At 40.2% G+C, this 18,302-nt stretch overlaps 1 protein-coding gene across 1 annotated transcript in view; it reads right to left on the bottom strand.

Annotated features, from left to right (window-relative positions):
• Positions 1 to 18,302, bottom strand: part of FNDC3B (fibronectin type III domain containing 3B) — a 178,920-nt gene that overhangs the window by 107,913 nt on the left and 52,705 nt on the right. The window contains exons 4-5 of the mRNA XM_032174003.2: positions 11,665 to 11,723; positions 1,806 to 1,957 (exon numbers count right to left, since the gene is read on the bottom strand). Coding sequence (XP_032029894.1) covers positions 1,806 to 1,957; positions 11,665 to 11,723 — 211 coding nt within the window. The remainder of the gene's footprint in view (positions 1 to 1,805; positions 1,958 to 11,664; positions 11,724 to 18,302) is intronic.

Raw genomic sequence — 18,302 nt, 5'->3', positions numbered from 1 at the left:
TTGAAATTATTCCAAATAAAAGGCTGGGTTTTTTTTAAGTTGTGAACTGGAAGCTGTATCCAGACCTTGCCTGAAGCTCTGTTGTTTGGCCTACATTGTATCTTTAAAGTATCTTGCATTTGTTCCATTAGCTTAATAACAGGGAAGTTTGTACAATAATTCAGATTTTCAGCATCTTTTGAAAAAAAAATTCAAAGAATCAGCAAATTTTAGCAACAATCAACTTAGGCTGAGTGGTGACTGCTTCCTTTCGATGGCAACAGGAGCTCTCCTGTTCACCTCATTTTCAGCCTTTCCACTTTGCTCATGTATGTTACCTGCTGAGCCTCTCTGGGCACATGAGGCTCTAGCTCCTGCCACCAATGTTCATCTTGCCAGAAAAGACTCTATCCACAGTTGTCCCGCAGTATACACAAGGAATCAGTACCAGGACCCCGCCCCCACACAGCGTATACACATACTCAAGTCCTCAGTTGGCCCTGCATATCTGCAGGTCTCATATCCCGTGAATATTGTTCTGGCCTTCATGTGGCTGACAAGGAATCCGTGTATAAGTGGGTCCATGCAGTTCAGACCTGTGTTGTTCAAGGGTCAATTGCATCTGTTCCTTGCCAGGCATGGGGGAGATGGCACTTTGTATTTCTTTAAAGTTGCTACTAATTCTGATTTTTCATACTAGAATAAAATGGTGGTGAGCCAGAGTTAGGAATATCCTAAATACAGTGGGGAATCCCTGGAGTTTTATCAGAAGGGCAGTGATGTGGAATGATTTTGTTTCTGCAGTGAGTAGGCAAGGTTGCAGAAGAGCAAGAGTCGGGGGTGGAAGACCTCCAGGAGGGCGTCCAGGGAAGAGACAGTGGAGGTAGCCTGGGTAGCAAGAGGAGGACACAGCAGCCACAGGGCTTGCGTCCTTAACCTCTGTCCCTCTTTCCTTGTCAGGAAGACTGTCTGTGGAGCAAGAATTAGGAAGAGGAAAGGGGAGATACGCGTCTGTGGCACTGATGCAGCAGGAAAATAGGAGAGAAAAGAAACATCTCTGGCAGAAAAAGTGAGGATTGTGTGACCACATTATTACCCTGGGCATGGGCAGTCACTGGAGGGTCCACTCACAGGGAGGCCAAACAAGCAGTTAAAACAAAACTGTCTTTCTGATTTCCTGCTCTGCAAATCTGAGCAGTACCCAGTAATTACAAAGAAAGACATCGCCCTAAAATTTTTCTCACATTTAGAACACAGTTATAAATCTTTGGAATGGTCAATACCTGGGAGTCCACGGAGCAGAAGGGGCTAATCCCTTCCCTGTGAGCTAAACTTTTGACCATTTAAGGCCTGGAAATGAAATGTTTTAAAGTATCTTTATTACAGGCTGGAAACTATTGTGGAAGGCAAGAAATAGGGTAAAACAGAAGGAAACATTGTAGAACTTTAAAAAACAGGGCTACAAAAAGGTCTGGATCTAAAACATAAGCGGTCACCTTATAATCGCCCAACGTATGCAAACACTAAAAGTCATAATCGCCTTTTGCCGACAGACATTAATAGAAAGTTTTCATTAATACTCTACTGACAACAAACATAACCAAGTGATGTATTTCACCCATACCAAACAGCTCTATGCTACTCATTTCCAAATAAGAATTACTCTGGACACAATGAATTCTTAGCATTATAATTATTACTAAATCTTAAAATAAACTAAAGGAAAATTTATCAAGCCTAAAAAGTTTTCCTTTGTTTTCCATTTTCCTTCACAACTCCAATTTTACAGTTTAGCAGCAAAGAAAAACAATAGAAACATATACAACCTGTAAATTATCTTGTATTTTCCATCTCGTCCTTTGTCTGATAAGGCAACCTCGTAACTGTAGGGGAAGGAAAGACCACTGTGGGGTCCACAGGAAAGTCCAACAGGGGGAGCCCAGGACAACACAACTGCTCTTGCCTGAATATTAGAAACCTGAGGAAGAAAAACATGGGACAAAAGTATTCAAATCCGTTTTACATTTTCAGAATTATTAGTAGTGGCATAAAACTGGCTCACAGTTAATCCAAGGTAAACTAGTTTAATTACAATGAAAGACATCTTATATGGTGCTCTCTTTCAGAGTCCTGGTGTCCAAAATATGGTTCTTGCAACATCTGTACTTATAATGCCAACTTTCATCCAAATCCAGTGCAATTTGCATTCTGTCCTCCATAAAGTAAAATAATATCATGCGAGGGAATTTTTTTTTAACGTAAGTAAAAAGCTGAATGTATGATTTCTACATTATGTGGAAGAAGCCATATCCACAGGTACTTTGATCTGGTTTCAAGCCTTGCATGGTGTCAAATCATTCTTCAAAGCTAATACCTTTCCAACAATACCCCTTGAAGTCCTGCAGATTTCCAGGAGAACCCAATGGTGGAGAACTGGAACCAAGGACCATGCTGATATGGGATTAATATCATTATAGAAGTGGAGATGTTTCACCTCTCTAAGCTCTGCTTTTATACTTTTGGTTTAGCCTCTGCTTCAGATTTCATGTGAACCAAAGACTCTGGGACTTAAAATACCCAGAACCTTCTTAAAATACTACTCTGAGGCATGTTTTACAAAATCTACTCCATCTTCCAGAGGTGTTTGAGGACTAAGCTCCAGCTGGCCACAGCTGTAACGTGTTTATTGATAGACCCTGCATGGGCTTCCTTCCTGATACGGTTTGGATTTGTGTCCCCGCCCAAATCTCATGTCGAATTGTAATCCCCAGTCTTGGAGGAGGGCCTGGTGGGAGGTGACTGGATCATTGTGGTGGACTTCCCCCTTGATGTGAGTTCTCACAAGATCTGGTTGTTTAAAAGTGTGTGGCACTTCCCCCTTCTCTCTCTCTTCCTCCTTCTCGGGCAACGTAAGGCAAGTCTGCTTCCCCTTCTCTTCCACCATGATTGTAAGTTTCCTGAGGCCTTCCCAGCCATGCTTGTACAGACTGCAGAAGCATGAGTCAATTAAACCTCTTTTCTTTATAAATTACCCAATCTCAGGTAGTTCTTTACAGCAACGGGAGAACAGACGAATACACTTCCCTTCTCTGTCTCAGTTCCCTTGTCTCCAACCAGGGCTTCCTGGGTCACATCCCCACATAAACTATTTGCACTCAAATCTTTGTTTTAGAGTCCTTTTCTGGAGAAACCCAACCTAAAATATGATCTAATTTTTTTTTTTTTTTTGAGACGGCGTCTTTCTCTGTCCCCCAGGCTGGAGTGCAGTGGTGCCATCTCGGCTCACTGCAAGCTCCGCCTCCTGGGTTCACGCCATTCTCCTGCCTCAGCCTCCCGAGTAGCTGGGACTACAGGCGCCCGCCAACACGCCCGGCTAATTTTTTGTATTTTTAGTAGAGACGGGGTTTCACCGTGTTAGCCAGGATGGTCTCGATCTCCTGACCTCGTGATCCGCCCGCCTCGGCCTTCCAAAGTGCTGGGATTACAGGCTTGAGCCACCGCGCCCGGCCGATCTAATTATTTAAAATAAATCTAAGGACAAAACTTTAATGCTGTAACTTTCTAAAGGCTATTCTATTGCTATCTGGATATTGGTCTGGATAGCATATTAAAAACAAAAAAAGACTTAATACAGATGCTAAAGCTTAATGTTCACAAAGACTTTGTAGATTATTAGGCTGTAGATGGAGACAGGTAAACTGTTCAGTCCCTTTTTTTCCTTCTTCCATTTTTGTCACTATCGGATCTATATAAAGATTATTGGAATTATTAAATACTTGAAATACAAATAATAAATCTGGAAAATGAATGCAGAGTCTCTCTTCAGTCTGTCCTTCACTACATTTTTAGTGGAGATCACTTCATACTATTTATTCCATATAAATAAAATATCATGATATATTTAGCCAATTATTTAGTCAAACTCCTGCTCATCCTTAAAGACCCCAGCCCAGCCTCACTACCTCCCAGTAGCCTTCTTTAAATTATCTCATGCATTGTCACTCCTCCATATTCTACAGAACCTTGTGGATACTGCTATAATTGCTAATCACATTATAGCCTTTGTCTACCTCCCTTGGGCTTTGAGACTCCCTAAGGACAGAATCCAAGTCATATTCAACTGTGATCAGTGGTTGCTTGGTAAATGTTTGTTGAATAAAAAATCTAGAGAAATAAGATAGTCTGAGTTTCTGACACAGACTATCAGAAGATGGTAGGCTTGCATTACACATCTCTTTAAAACACCTGAGGAAGACTGCTATAGCTCCAGACTAGCAGCTCCTCTTCCCCACCCCTCCAACCCATCTGCACCATGATGCTGTGACCAACCCTCCAGGATGCTGGCCTCTCTTATGCCCTCTCTCACACTCCTGGGACTTAACTTTTAACTCTCCTACTTCCTTGGCTTTAACCAACTTCTCTCGGACCCAGTTCAAATGCCGCCTTTGTTTACTCATTTAATGGTCCCTGTGAGGGGCTGTGGATACGAAGATGATTAAGGTATGATCCTTGGCCTCAAGGAGCCCTAACCTGTTGAAGAGAGACAGGCACATGAGGGGCCTCATGGCAGATATCCTGAACACAGAGGGACTCTTAAGTGTTCTGAGACTGATTCTGGACAGGTTTCTGTACTGTCTGCACTGTCGGATTCAACCACTCTTCTTTGTACTCTTGCCGTATTTTCCGTCCCTGCATTTGGTGCATATTCCATTACACAGAGCATTACTTGGTTGTTTCTCTACCTAGATTTTAAGACAGCATTTGTAACATACAACAGTATATCTGCTCAATTCCTTCACATACCATTAATGAGTAGTCCTGAGGTATTGGGTATCATATTTTATTTTTAATGTGGGAGATAATTTGTTACAAAGAGTTTGGTTTCTTGGAAAAAAAAAGAGGCTCATTAGGTACTGGAAAACACTCAGCCAAGGCGATGAGTGGCTGCTTTGCACCCAAGAACACAGAAGATAGTAACACTGATTCCACGAATGGTGGTGTGAAATAACCATGACTCAAAATAGCTCAGTCAAATGCCAACATTCTAGATACCAAACAAATATCCATAAAGTCACATCCCTTTAAACTCTACCTTTTATGTCAGCTATGACAACTTGAAGCATCAACTAAAATAACATTCACTTTTTCCCTAGAGTCCCTAAGCAAGCCTTCACGATGTACACCGTCACCGGCATGCAATGCAGGTGTTTGTGGAAATACATTGTTCCAATGTGCCAGCCTATCAGAAATGCAGTTTTGAGAACTCAGCATCATTCTCAAAGGAAAGCGGTTTCTGTGAATTCTTTCCTTGAGCTAAGCAGCCTGACACCCAGATCATGATGACGTTCTGGGGCCAAATCCTTCTTGTCCTCCTGCTCTCTCCCTTTCACTGACTCTTAGCCTGAGGTGTCCCTTGTTTAGGCAATGGAATCAGGAGAAAAAGATCACTTAGTCTCCATTAGGACTTGGAACTTGTTTCCACTTAAGGTTCATTCCAGAAACTGACATGCTGTCTTTCAAGAGAATGTCACTTGAAGGTGAATTCTCAGCTCTAGACATTTACTCCAAGTGTCCTGGGAGGTAATGCCTTAATGAGAGATTTGGAACTCTAGGAACTCTATCTAGGTTCATGCCTATTTCAGAGCAACAACACTCATATATGACCTTCACATTGCAAGTGTGCGTGTGCTGAAACTTTCTTGCCAGCAGTGAGCACCAAGCTTAACTAGGGCACAGCTAATTTGATCATCACAGTGATCACCATGGCTGTTGTTCCCCTCACCCCTCAAAAAAGTTTAGAAGCCATAAAACTAAATGACTTCCTTATATTTAATTAACCTACCATAACTAGAAAATCAATCTCCTTTGTAATGGTGATAAAAGGGGTAATTTCTAGTTATAAAATTATTGGACAAGGTGCAATCTGACATTTGTTTCTGCAATAGTAATATAAAGGGGTCTGTTGCATAGATTACTAGTATACATTTGCATATGAATTATTTAAACTAAATTGCTTTTGAGCACCTTCGAGGATTCACAAAATTACTTCCTACTACTAAGTGGTCACATACGAATTAGAAATCATTCCTGTCTATTTATTAAATGTAGATTCCAATTCAAAAGCAGTTCCATAACTGCTATAAAAGGGTCTGTTGTACAGGTTACTAGTGTAAGTCTGCATATGAATTATTTAAACTAAACTGCTCTTGAGCACCTTGAAGGACTCATAAAATTACTTCCTACTTGTAAATGGTCACATACTGATTAGAAATCATTCTTGTCTATTTATTAAATGTAGATTCCAACTTGAAAGCAGTTGTTCTGTATGTGTGTATAAGGAAATTATAAAACTGCATTGTCCTGTAGCTATTTGATACATAATCCATAGCTTGCTTTCTCCTTGCACCTTCTCTCCTGTTCATCCCAATATTTTAATACTATTCTGTAAAATTTTCCATTTTTTTCTGAGATTTTATTATTATGCAAATGATAGTACTTGGATCAGAAACACCATTTATTCTCATAGTTACTAAACTGTTTCTTTCATGTTCAAAAATATTTCCTTGTACATTGGTAGCTTCTAAATTTGCTCTGGCCTTTGGATTTAACTATGTGGGAGGCCTACTGATCTAATTAAAGAGTACACTAAGGAAATATTACCACACAAATACTGGCTTCACTTCTAAAGGATCATCATGAGAAACACCACCACAAAGGAAAATAAATGAAAAAGGAAAAGGTTAAAGAAAAAGGATACTGAAATCTAAGAATTTCACAGTCATCTGTTTTTATGATTCCTTAAGTGCTAAGAGCCGCCTATCTGCTCCCAGATGCACTACTGTTTATCTTTCAAGGGATTGCTTCTTACAAGGGAAGTGTTCCTCGCAGGTCAGTTTACTCGCTTCTGGAACCGACAAATCAATTGTTCCAACAAGCTAAACATTCGCGGATGGAAACAATGCAGAACCACAATTCCAGGTTACATTATTTATATCCTGAAAATAAACAGCCCACCAGTCTATGGGAGACTACATCTAGCACCACCACCAGAGAAGGTCAGACCACATTAGGTTCGAGATGGCTGGCTGATTCCTAAGCCACTCAGAATAATATCAGGCTTATTGCTCTGTCATGGTGAAGGCTATACCAAGTCCCCATAGCACCTAACTGTTCCAGTCCCAAGATAAATACCTAGTATACTTGTATACCATTTTAATAAAATTAAAATGAAACTAAGTATTTGGACCTTTATAGTAGCTGGGTCTCTGAAGAGTAAGAGACTTGCTCAATTCAGGGTGCCCAAAGTTCTAGAAAGATGACTGGAATCCACAAGTTCTGCACCTAAATGAAATCATCTGCAAAACCTCAAAGCAAAATATATGACTTTTATTTAGAGGTGCTACCAGTTGTGGCTGAAAAGAACAAAAAATTAAATAATCCTTTTTACAACTGTGCGCCCAACTTTCCATGGCTCTGCTTCTTTCCCTGTCAGATGGCCTGATACCTCTCCTTCCCATGTCAGAGCACAGAAGTTTCACTTTTGCTTAGTGATATGCTACAAACTATAAATACTGCATTCCAAGTACATAATTTACTTCTCAGATAGTCCCAGGTAGTATTTCTTATCCTACCTTTCAAAGATGAGGAAACTGAGGCACAAGGAAATGATGTAACTTACCCAAGGTCACAAAGACAGGTAATAGCCAATGCAAATCCCAACCCAGAGTGCCAGATTGCAAAGCAAAGGCCTTCCCTCTAGTGGCTGCTGCCTTATAGTCTGGCAGAGGCATATCATGAGGCTGGTCAGACTTCCAGCGTTTGTGCCCCCTGCCAGAACCCAGCTACAGCCACACAGTTATTCAGCAAAGATCTATTAAGGGTTCACTATGTCCCAAGGACAGTGCTAGGTATTAGGAGCAAAAAGTTAAATAACACACAATCACAAACAAGAACTTCAGAGAGAAAAGTGGTAAGAAGAGGAGAGACAGAAACTGCATAAACAACTAATTGGGCTGGAAAGAAACAGTGGACTGTCTTGGGCAATAACATTTATGAGGATCAGAAGGGGAGTGTGGTAGGTCCCCAAAGAGGTCCACATCCTAGTCCTTGGAACCTATGAATATATTACTTTATATGGCAAAAAGGACTTTGAAGATGTGACTAAGTTAAGGATCAGGAGGGGACTGTGGTGGCCTTCAAAGACGTCCACATCCTAGTCCTTGGAACCTATAAATATATTACCTTATATGGCAAAAGGGACTTTGAAGATGTGACTAAGTTAAGGCTCTAGTGAAGGGGAGACTTAACCTGGATTATCTTGATGGGCCCAGTATAATCACAGGGGTTCTTATAAGTGAAAGAGGGAGGCAGGACAGTGAGAGACAGGCATGTGAGAATAGAAGCAGAAGCTGGGGAAATATGGCTGCTGACTTTGCAGACAAGAGTCAAGGGATGCAGGCTGCCTTTAGAAACTGGAAAAGGCAAGAAAACAGATTATGTCCCAAAGCCTCTAGAAAGAAATATAGCCCTGCCAACACCTTGATTATAGCCTAGCCAGAGACATTTTGGACTTTCTGGCCTCTAGACCTTCATGACAATAAATCTGTACTGTTTTAAGCCATTCAATTTGTGGTAAATCATTACAGCAGCAAGAGGAAACATATAGGTGGAGAGAAAGAGAAGTTATTTTAGTCATGTGCAAAAGCAGGAGGCATGGACAAGCATGGCACTCTTCATACAAACTCCCCTTGTCTGGTATGCCTTCAGCCCAGGCAACCTGGATACACTTACACTGCCATCTAGAGAACCAGACATGCAGGGTGGTTAGCACCAACCACCACCCACATGCTGGCAAAGCAACTGTGTCCAGAGACGCCCACTTCCTGTCAGGTGATTTTCATCAAACTGCTTAAAAGGTAGGGTGTAGTATTTTGGCAAGTTCAAGCCTCACTGTTAAAAAGGGCATGAGATATAAATGCTGATCTATAGATCTTTAATGACTCTGGGCTGGAGTGTGTAACTACTTAAGGCTTTGTTTCTACTCACCTCCAGAAAGTTTCTCAACCTGCCTTTTCCAAATCTAGAAAGATAACGTGCTGCTTATGCTACAGAATTAACAACTCCAGCTTTACAGGACTAAGGAAACTTTTCAACTATACTGACTATATCTGTGCCCATCTAAGCCACGCTGATATGGAAATGTTATCTTTTGACTGAATTTCCCACTCAAAGGCCACTTCAAAGGTTTGGAGGAGGGTAATGAGACACGATGGAGTCCAGTTAAGCTGGCTGGCCCTGCAGACATGCTGTTACCTTGTGGCATTTACCTGAGTGTATTCGCCAGCTCCGGGCCCCTGCCCAGTGACTCAGACAATCTAGCCGGTATTCCAGAGTCAGACTTGAATGTCAAACTATAAGACTTATGGAATCAGATATATACAATCAGATTGCCAGTTAATTGATTCATAATGAGAAACAGAAGTTTCTGGTAGATTAGACAGCACTGTCAACCTGCCTCACATACTTTCTCTCTACTGGCAACAAGGAAGTCAAATTCTCAAAAGGCTACTAAGTGGGCACCAAATGAAAACAAGGGGAGTCATCTACATGATTCAGGGGCCTAAAGGCACTAGGCTCTGAGAAGCCAATTCTCTGTGATGGGTACAGAACGGCCTGGCCAGGCTGTCATGGATAGAGCTAACATCTGTGTGCTTCTGTAGACAAAGCAATCCTTATTTCCAAATGATACAGACAAAAGTTCTCAGATGACGCTCTTACCCTATTATATTTTACAACACAGCTACTTACAAAAAGCCTATTACCCTGCCCTAAAACCTCAAAAGATTAAATGCCTAAGAAATACTGCATCAAGAAAAAGGAGCAATGAATCTAAATATGGCTTTTATCTTGCTAGAGCCATCTCACCCACAAGAAACAGAGATTCTGTCACTTCTTCAGCAGAGCAGTGACAAGGAATATGAGGAAAAGCACTGTGTGCATAAACATGATTAAGAAGCGACTATGAAGTTCTGAAACTACATTTGGGGCCATGAGTGAACCCGCTGCTCTGCCCTCTCTCTCTGATTATGACTCGTCTGTTTTCCTCACAGATTTTTCTTCTTTCTACTATGCTATAAACATAAGCTTTTTCCATGATTCTGCCCTCACACCTTTTCCGATCTCTCCCTTATACTGCACCCCATCTGCAAAGCTATCATCTAATCCTACAACATGAAGTATCATTGCTATGCATGTGATCTCCCTGTCTTGTATCTTGTTCCTCCTCGCTCCTCAGCATCGGCCTACCAGACATTTGCGACTGCCCGCTTTATCTGTCTTTCCAGATTCCCTGACAGTGAAACAAACTCAGCACGTCCAAGAATGGCACTGAAGATACAAAAAGGATAAAGATGTGAACCTGTTCTAGAGAAAACACAGACCGGGAAAGACACAGAAACAAGTAGATGCAATACAATATATTAAATACAATAGCAGAAGTCCATGAAGGGCACAGCGAAGCTGGGGGTAGAGCCTCCCACTTGATAGGCATGGACAGCAATCAGGAAGGCGTCTTACAGGAAGCAATTCCTGAGAGGAGGCATCCAAACCCGAAAGCCCAGTTATCCTTGACATTTGATATCTATTCTAACAGGTTATAGTACCGTATTCTATCTCTAGAATGGCTCTGTTATCTGTCCCCTGCTGCCTGCCACACAGATGTCACCACCCTAATTTTGACTCCCATAGCCTTTCACCAGGACTACAGTAGTAGATTCTAACACTGCTCTTCCCTGCATCTATCTTCTTCTCACTCCAACTCATCTGCCAACTGTTTGATCATTCTGAAAATGCAGCCCTGATTACATAACTTCTTTGCTCAAAAACCCCCAATGGCAGCCTGTTACTCACCAGAGTAAGTACAGACTCCCTGCACCCCTCCCAACAGCAACACCCCACTCCTCTACAAGTGCCTTATTATGCCTGTCCTTCAACACACCTCAAGCTTTTAGGTTGTCAAACTCAACTATGTACCCTGAGGCATATTTGGACTCTTCTGTTAAAAAGCCTCAGTATTTGAAACACATGCAGAATCAAGGTTTTCCAATTCAGCTAGAAAATACTCCAAAGAACTCTGGCTCTCTAATCTCAGATGAAAGGCTGAATCAACATTCTGAATTTTTCACTTGAATTTCAAAGCACCTGGTAAAATCAAAACCTCACCACTCCGACCATTTTTTTTTCTTGCCATTGCACCCAATGTTCTGGACTTATTTTTCACAGCTAATATTTAAATATCTTTTTGAAGTTTACTTGGAAAAATACTTGGGATTACTGAGGTTTTCAAAAATTATTACTATATTTATATAGTTAAAAAAAAAAAACTACCAAAAGAAAACTGTAGACTGAAAAGAGAGAGAGAAAAAAATAATCTTTGGAAAGAATATCTAATTGCATTCAGAATACCTAAATAAAGAAGACATTTCAGTAGATTATGACTACACACAGAAGGCTGCTGTTCTATGTCTCATGCTCCATTAATAACTGAACTGAACACTATTTCATAGTTGATGAGTAATCTGCAAAGGGAAGGAGCCCTTTTGCTTACCTACTGTGTGGTGGAAAAAAAAAGCACATTTGAAATACTTTAAAAAGTGTCATTTATGCTGAGAAATCCAGAAGACATACCTGTGGTTTCTCTATTCCCGAAAGAATGTCTTGCACCCTCTTTACTTCCAACTCATATTCTGCATTGCGAAAAAGACAAAAGGAAAAACAATACCATTAGAAGGCAGTAAGGTTGTCAAGTTCCTTCCTCAAGGCCTTTTAACTGGAGTTATCATTAAATCAGTTGCCTGTTATCATGAATTTTTGATATTACAAACGTTACCAGGAAAATCAGGAATGAAGGTGTCTTTGGGGAACGGAGTTTCACTATGGTTCACCGACTTGTGACTGTATAGTTTTAAGTGTTCACAATGTTAATGAGATTAACACAGGGTTCCATTTAACATTTAATAATTTAACAGGCAACAGAGAATAAAGGGTCCTAAGAAGGGCAAGTGGAGGGACCAATGTACCCGGAAACCGAGAGTAATAAGATGCGGTTGAAGAGACAATGGTTATTCCATTCAGGGCTGTGAGCTCAAATCTTTGAGTTGTATTTTTACTTGTTTATTTACTTGTTTTTACTTAAGTTCACATGTTTACGTTCGACGGGCAGCCACTGGGGTGTCTAAGAAAAGGGACAGATATGATCTTCTTTTGAGCTTGAAAAGATGTGTTTGTCTTCTTTGTGAACAACGGATATATGGAAGGTAAGCAAGGGAGCAGAAAGACCAGTCAGTGGATTGCTGCAGTGGCCCAGGCAAAGGATAGGCTAGAGCTGGCCTGGGCTAGAGCTGAGAGTAGAGACGGTGAGACAGGACTAGTTGAGGAGGTGTGGGTGCTGAAGGACTGGATGTGATGGGTAAGGGTGAGGAAACGTGACACACCAAGGGATAATTCCTAGTTTTTGGCTTGCTCAACTGGATGGATGATGGTGCCTTTTAATAACATGAGGGAAATGGGCATGTTTTTGGGGTGGGGCAATAATTAGGTTTTAGAAATGAAAGAATAGTGCTTGGAGAAGAGAGTACGAGGGGGGAAGGATGTGTACAAAAAAAGACAAGTGATAGAACTTAAACTTAAGAATCTGCAATTTGTTAGAGGATCTTCTTGATTTTCACAGTGGGCTTGATGGAATCTAATTTTGAGTTTACAGTAGACTCCATTTAACCTAGTTTATGAGCTAAATGGTAGCGAGATATGATCACTAAGACATATGTCCCTGCCCCCAAGATATTTCAAGTCTAGTGGAGGGGAGGTGGGAAGAATGAAACCAAAAGGCAATTACAGTGCCTTGTGATGGGTGCTGTAGTAAAGGTAACCCAAAAGAGGGCATTCGAGATGGTTTTCCAGGAACCAGCATTTAGCTGAGCCCTGTGTATAATAAGCAGGCACTTGGAAGGGAAGGGGAATGTAGACCTAAGGAGTGAGAAATGGGTTAATATGCCCAGCTCTGCACAGACGTGTTTGTGCTTATTGTTCAGGTTTAATCTTAAAGTCGTCTTTTCAAAAAATCCCACCTTAACTGCTACACCTGACAGCAGCCTCATTTCTGTCACTCTTACATCCTATTTCCTTATCAATTATCAAAATCTGAAAAGAATTATCTTGCTTATTTGTTCCCTTGCTTACTTCTGGTCTTTCTTACTAACAAACATAAGATTGAGGAAGACAGAGACAGCACAGGGTCTGGAGTAGGCAAATTTTTCCTAAAGAATCAAATAAATATTTTAAACTTTGTAAGCCACATATAGGTCTCTTGCAAATTTTTTGTTTTCATAACGCATTAAAACTTGAACAACCTCTTAGTTTGTGGGCCATACAAAAGCAGGCCACAGGGAGGCTATATAGTTCAATGATCCCTGCCCTAGGACAAAATCACCATTTACCCGCAGCACCCAGCACAGGCCCTACATGTGCAAAGCTCAATAAACGCTTCTTGACTAAATAAATGAACAAAGTCTATATTAAAAATAACAAAAACTTGTAGTTGGCACCACTCCAAACTTTAAAAGGATTTGTTCCTTATTTTTTTTCCTGTTGCTTTCTGTTTAGTAGGACATGCTACCTTTAGTCTGGTGAGAAAAACAAATGGGCTGGTGGCAATACCATGGTTTTGAAAACTGTAGCCTTTTAAAAGAAAACCCACATTCAAAAGACCCAATGTCACAAGCTCATTTATAACTATGTATTCATGTTAAGATATAAATTGTATCCATAAATCAAAAGTTGACATACCCTCACATTTTCTGGAAGCCCCTGCTAAGTAAACTGTAAATATTATATAATCTCAAGAGATAACTGTTGGTTAAAAAAAAATCAAAACAAAACATAAGCATAGTCACAATAAATGAACTGGTTCAGTTGTTAAAGACAAAATGTTCTCAATTTCTGGTTATTCTAGAATTTGAAGGACCCTATGGTTTCAAACACTCACATAGCTATGTTCAAACAACCAGCTGAAGGAGGTAACTGTTTCCTCTTGCTATGAAGAAGGCATTTAGATTATCTTAGAAAGGCAACAAGTCAGACCCTATCCTTGGAGTAATAAAAGTTTAGAACAGGGATGATCACCTACTCAACACAGAAAGAAGGGAAGAATTAAAGAGATCTGCAAATAAAACATCCTCAGGACTATGCACTAGAAATACACTATAAAAGAACAGAGTTAAAACAGGATGCTTTGTCCCACAAAAACTGGAAAGCCCCCTCCCACTTTGCTTTCAAATACACGTGACAGAAGAAATGGTTATGCTTTTAACAGAAAAATAGAAAAAATAGAGAAAGAGGCTAGATTAAAAGGAATAATAATAAAAAAAATCTGTCCAAAGTAAAAAAAAAAAAAAAAAAAAAAAAAGAGTTTCGGATAAGAGCCAGAAATACAAGAGAAAGGTCCTCCTGAGATAAAAACAACTTCCAAAGAGAGGTCAGGGCTTGCCTTGTCTGTTTGCCTGTGATTACAATCACAAAAACTGACATTTCCTGAGCACCTACATACGTGCTCATCTATGCATCATCACCTTGCTAATTTTTACAATATCCCCTGCAAGATGGACATTCTCTGCTCCATTTCACAGTGGTGGATAGGAACCTATGCTTACTTAGCTCATCACGGTTCTCACCTCCGGTGCTGGGCACACCACTCATAGGTGTCTTTGTTGACTGAGGAAGGAAGATAAGGAACAAATGAGGAAACTGAGGCTCAGAGAGTAGATGTGATTTCTCCAGGGCCGCAAGTCTAATACATGGTCCCAAAGCAAGTAGAATCTTTGACTGTATCATGAAGAGTTAATAGAGATCTGGGGATCCCGAGGGAGAGGACACTGAGAAAGAAGACATGGGGTTGATACTGGTGGGGTGTTGGCCTTGAGGTGGATGGGAGAAAGAGAAGGCAGCGGAGGAGACCTGCTCAGTCCTATGGGAAGGTTAATGTTGGTTTTCTTGTTTGCTTTTAACTTAGCAACGGTTGTCAAATGAATAGAGCAAAGGCCACCTATCTGCTGGGAATGTATATGAGAAAAGGAATAATTTAAAAAGTGGGCCTTGAATGGGGCCAAATAAACAAAGTATTCTGAGAAGATCAAAAATAAAAATGGCAGGGCATGGGGAGGGAAGGTAGTGACAAAGCAATCACTGGCCTATTGTGTCTGGTCACTAGCCCCTCATATTAGGAGAAACGTGGTACCAAGGCCAGATGGAATTCTGTTTTCTTTCAAGCTTCTAATTGTAAATATGGGGAAAAAAGAGAGAAAAATGCACTTTTACATTTATTTAATTTAACGCTTTTCCATTCGTGCTGCCACAGACTAAGAAGGAAAAGGTAAATAAAACCCAGGCACACAATTTGCACCAAACAAGAGTAAAAATAAAATTTGTTTTAAAGTGACAGTTACTTCCCACATAAACAATCAACTCTTGTATGAAAGCTAACAGTCTAGTATGAAAATGTCAAAATTCACAACTCTACGACCTAAATAAGCGAGTTAACTAAGCCCTTGGCCTATCTCACCCTAAGCATGATCTAAGTGTGCCTTGAAGTACACTGAATGACCACTCTTTCCATAAAACAGTTTCAGAGCCCAGCTGTACAAAAAGTGTGTGTCAGAGTTTGGATGAAGCTATTGTTTGGTGGCATGCTTTCTTTTTTTCCTATTTTTGTTTTTTTTCGCTTGTCTCTCTCATACACACACCTCCCATATTGTGAAGGAAAGAAGAATAACTAATCCCCTCACAAAAATAAGCAAACAAAGCAAAAAAATTCTACGGATTTGCCTTTAGGATATCTTCTTTTATTCAAGCTGAAAACTCTGTCTTGTTTTTGTTTCTTCCCCTCTTAAGAACTTGGTACTTGGTGTGTACGAACTAAACAAGAGACTGCCCCAGAAGTGCACAAATACAAGGTTCTGGTGCAAGGTCAGAGGACAAGTTTCTTATTCTTCATTCTCAGGGGCTATCTTCCACCTTCTGGTGTGCAGTAAGTAAATTAACTCAGACACAAATCATGTAAGCAAACTTTATATTTCTTATTCCTTACACTGAAGCAGCCACAAGGTAAGTAAACAGATCGAAACCATTTTCCACCTGATTCAACCTTGCTGGTGACCACGGCTGGGGGTGAATGAACATGAAAACCGTTTTCTACATTGCTGCCTTCTTAGTAGTTGAATGGCATTAGCCAAGCGTGGTGGTGCACACCTGTAATCCCAACTACTCAGGAGGCTGAGGCAGAATTGCTTGAACCCGGGAGGTGGAGGTTGCAGTGAGCTGAGATCGTGCCACTGCACTCCAGCCTGGGCAACAGAGCGAGACTCCGTCTCAAAATATAAATAAATAAATAAATAAATAATAATTATAAGGCACTCTTGGATAGTGTTTCACACAGAGAAGGGGCATTTTGTTTTGCAGATATAGGCACATTTAATGGTAGGAAAGTTTTTGAAAAGCAGCTAAGATGGGAGCCTCTAATTCAAACATGTCCACAGTCAGCTGAGAACCAGCCTATCTGGAAATGCTAAAAAAGGAAAAGGGGGCTCAGCTTAGAGACGCTAGTCTTTCCTTTTCCCTAAAAGCAAATCTCCTACACCAAGGAAATAAAGCATTTTTAGTAAAGGGAAGGTTGAAATAAAAATACACAAGCAAAGCAAATAGTTTTTGGTTTTTTTGTTTTTTTTTTTTTAAAAAAAAAAAAAAAGAAAGAAAAAACCCACACACATAGAGGGAAGATGTGTCATGTGAAATTTAAACTTTCCATAAATAATGGTTTTCATGTTTGCTCCAAAAAGAAACTTAAGTTCAGACTGTTTGAATAACTGTTAAGACCTAAACTAATTAAAATATCCTCCTTTATAAACATAATTTACTTCTTTGGTTTATTTCACATTTTTTCCTTCTTAGAAAAGAAATACAGCTACACACTTAGCTACTAGCTATAGAATGTATTTCTGGTTGTAACAGCTCTGTCATTCCAATGGGATGACATCAACATTATTTCTCTCTAAACCTTCTGTCTAGTTCTTATCCACAAGGCTCATTTGTAGATATGCCTGTCATAACATCATATGCTTTCTCAGGTCTGCCAAGGAGCTGACATAGCTACTCTCTTTAACAAATCATGTATAATGAACTAGGGGTGTGGAAAATGTGTGGCTTCTGATCATGCTCATTTTGGAGATAAGAAGCCTAAAGCCAATAGTAAACAATCAATATAAAAACAAACAAAAAAGAAACAGAAATAAATAATTTTAGGTGAAAACGAAAAATGTGACTACTCAATAATAAGGACAAGCTAGATACCCAATCAACGCCTACTAATGCCGATAAGCATGAATGGGGACAAAAGAAAACAATATTAAGAATGTGTGTTGATGGCTGGACGTGGTAGCTCATGCCGGTAATCCCAGCACTTTGGGAGGCCAAGGTGGGCAGAAAGCTTGAGCCCAGGAGTTCAAGACCAGCCTAGGCAACATAGTAAGACCCCATCTCTACAAAAAATACAAAAATTAGCCAGGCTTGGTGGCACATGCCTGTAGTCCCAACTACTTGGGAGGCTGAGGTGGGAGGATCGCTAGAACCCGAGGAGTTGAAGCCTGCAGTGAGCTGAGATGGCGCCATTGCACTCCAGCCTGTGCAACAGAGGGAGACTTGTCTCCAAACAAACAACAACAACAACAACGAATATGTGTTGAATTGCTTTTCTACTCAGAAAAAGAATATTGGCCATCTTCAATTTTGAAATATTACTTATGCTGGGAAAAAAAGAGGAATCAGTAAGTGCATACAAAAGAAGAATTAATTATCTAAGACTCTCCATTTAGTGACTATGATCCACAGTTAGTGGTTTTAAATACAAATATTAAAGATGTCTAAAATCACAACACGAAGAATAAACTTGCATAATATAAGGACAATGCAGTTAATCTCAAAAAACAACTATTCCAGAAATATCTTGAGATATCAATCATCCTGATGCTAAAAATACAAAGATAAACATCTTGCTAGCCATTTCACTGGTGAAGTGGTTACTCTATTTGAAATCCTGAAAGGTAGCCAAGGGAATACCAGACTCTCAACACCGAAAAAGAAAGCAGCAGGCAGGTAAACATATGTTGTATGCAGTTGCTTCCCATTCCAGGAAAATATTTTCAAGAGCTAGTTCCAAACAGGTTCTGGAACCTTAAGAGAAAGGAGAGAAACACAAATGAATTTCTTTTCCAAGCAGT

The sequence above is a fragment of the Hylobates moloch genome, unplaced genomic scaffold (genome assembly GCF_009828535.3).
Source record: "Hylobates moloch isolate HMO894 unplaced genomic scaffold, HMol_V3 SCAFFOLD_13, whole genome shotgun sequence".
Lineage (NCBI taxonomy): Eukaryota > Metazoa > Chordata > Mammalia > Primates > Hylobatidae > Hylobates > Hylobates moloch.
This window is presented reverse-complemented; position numbering and strand designations above follow the sequence as displayed.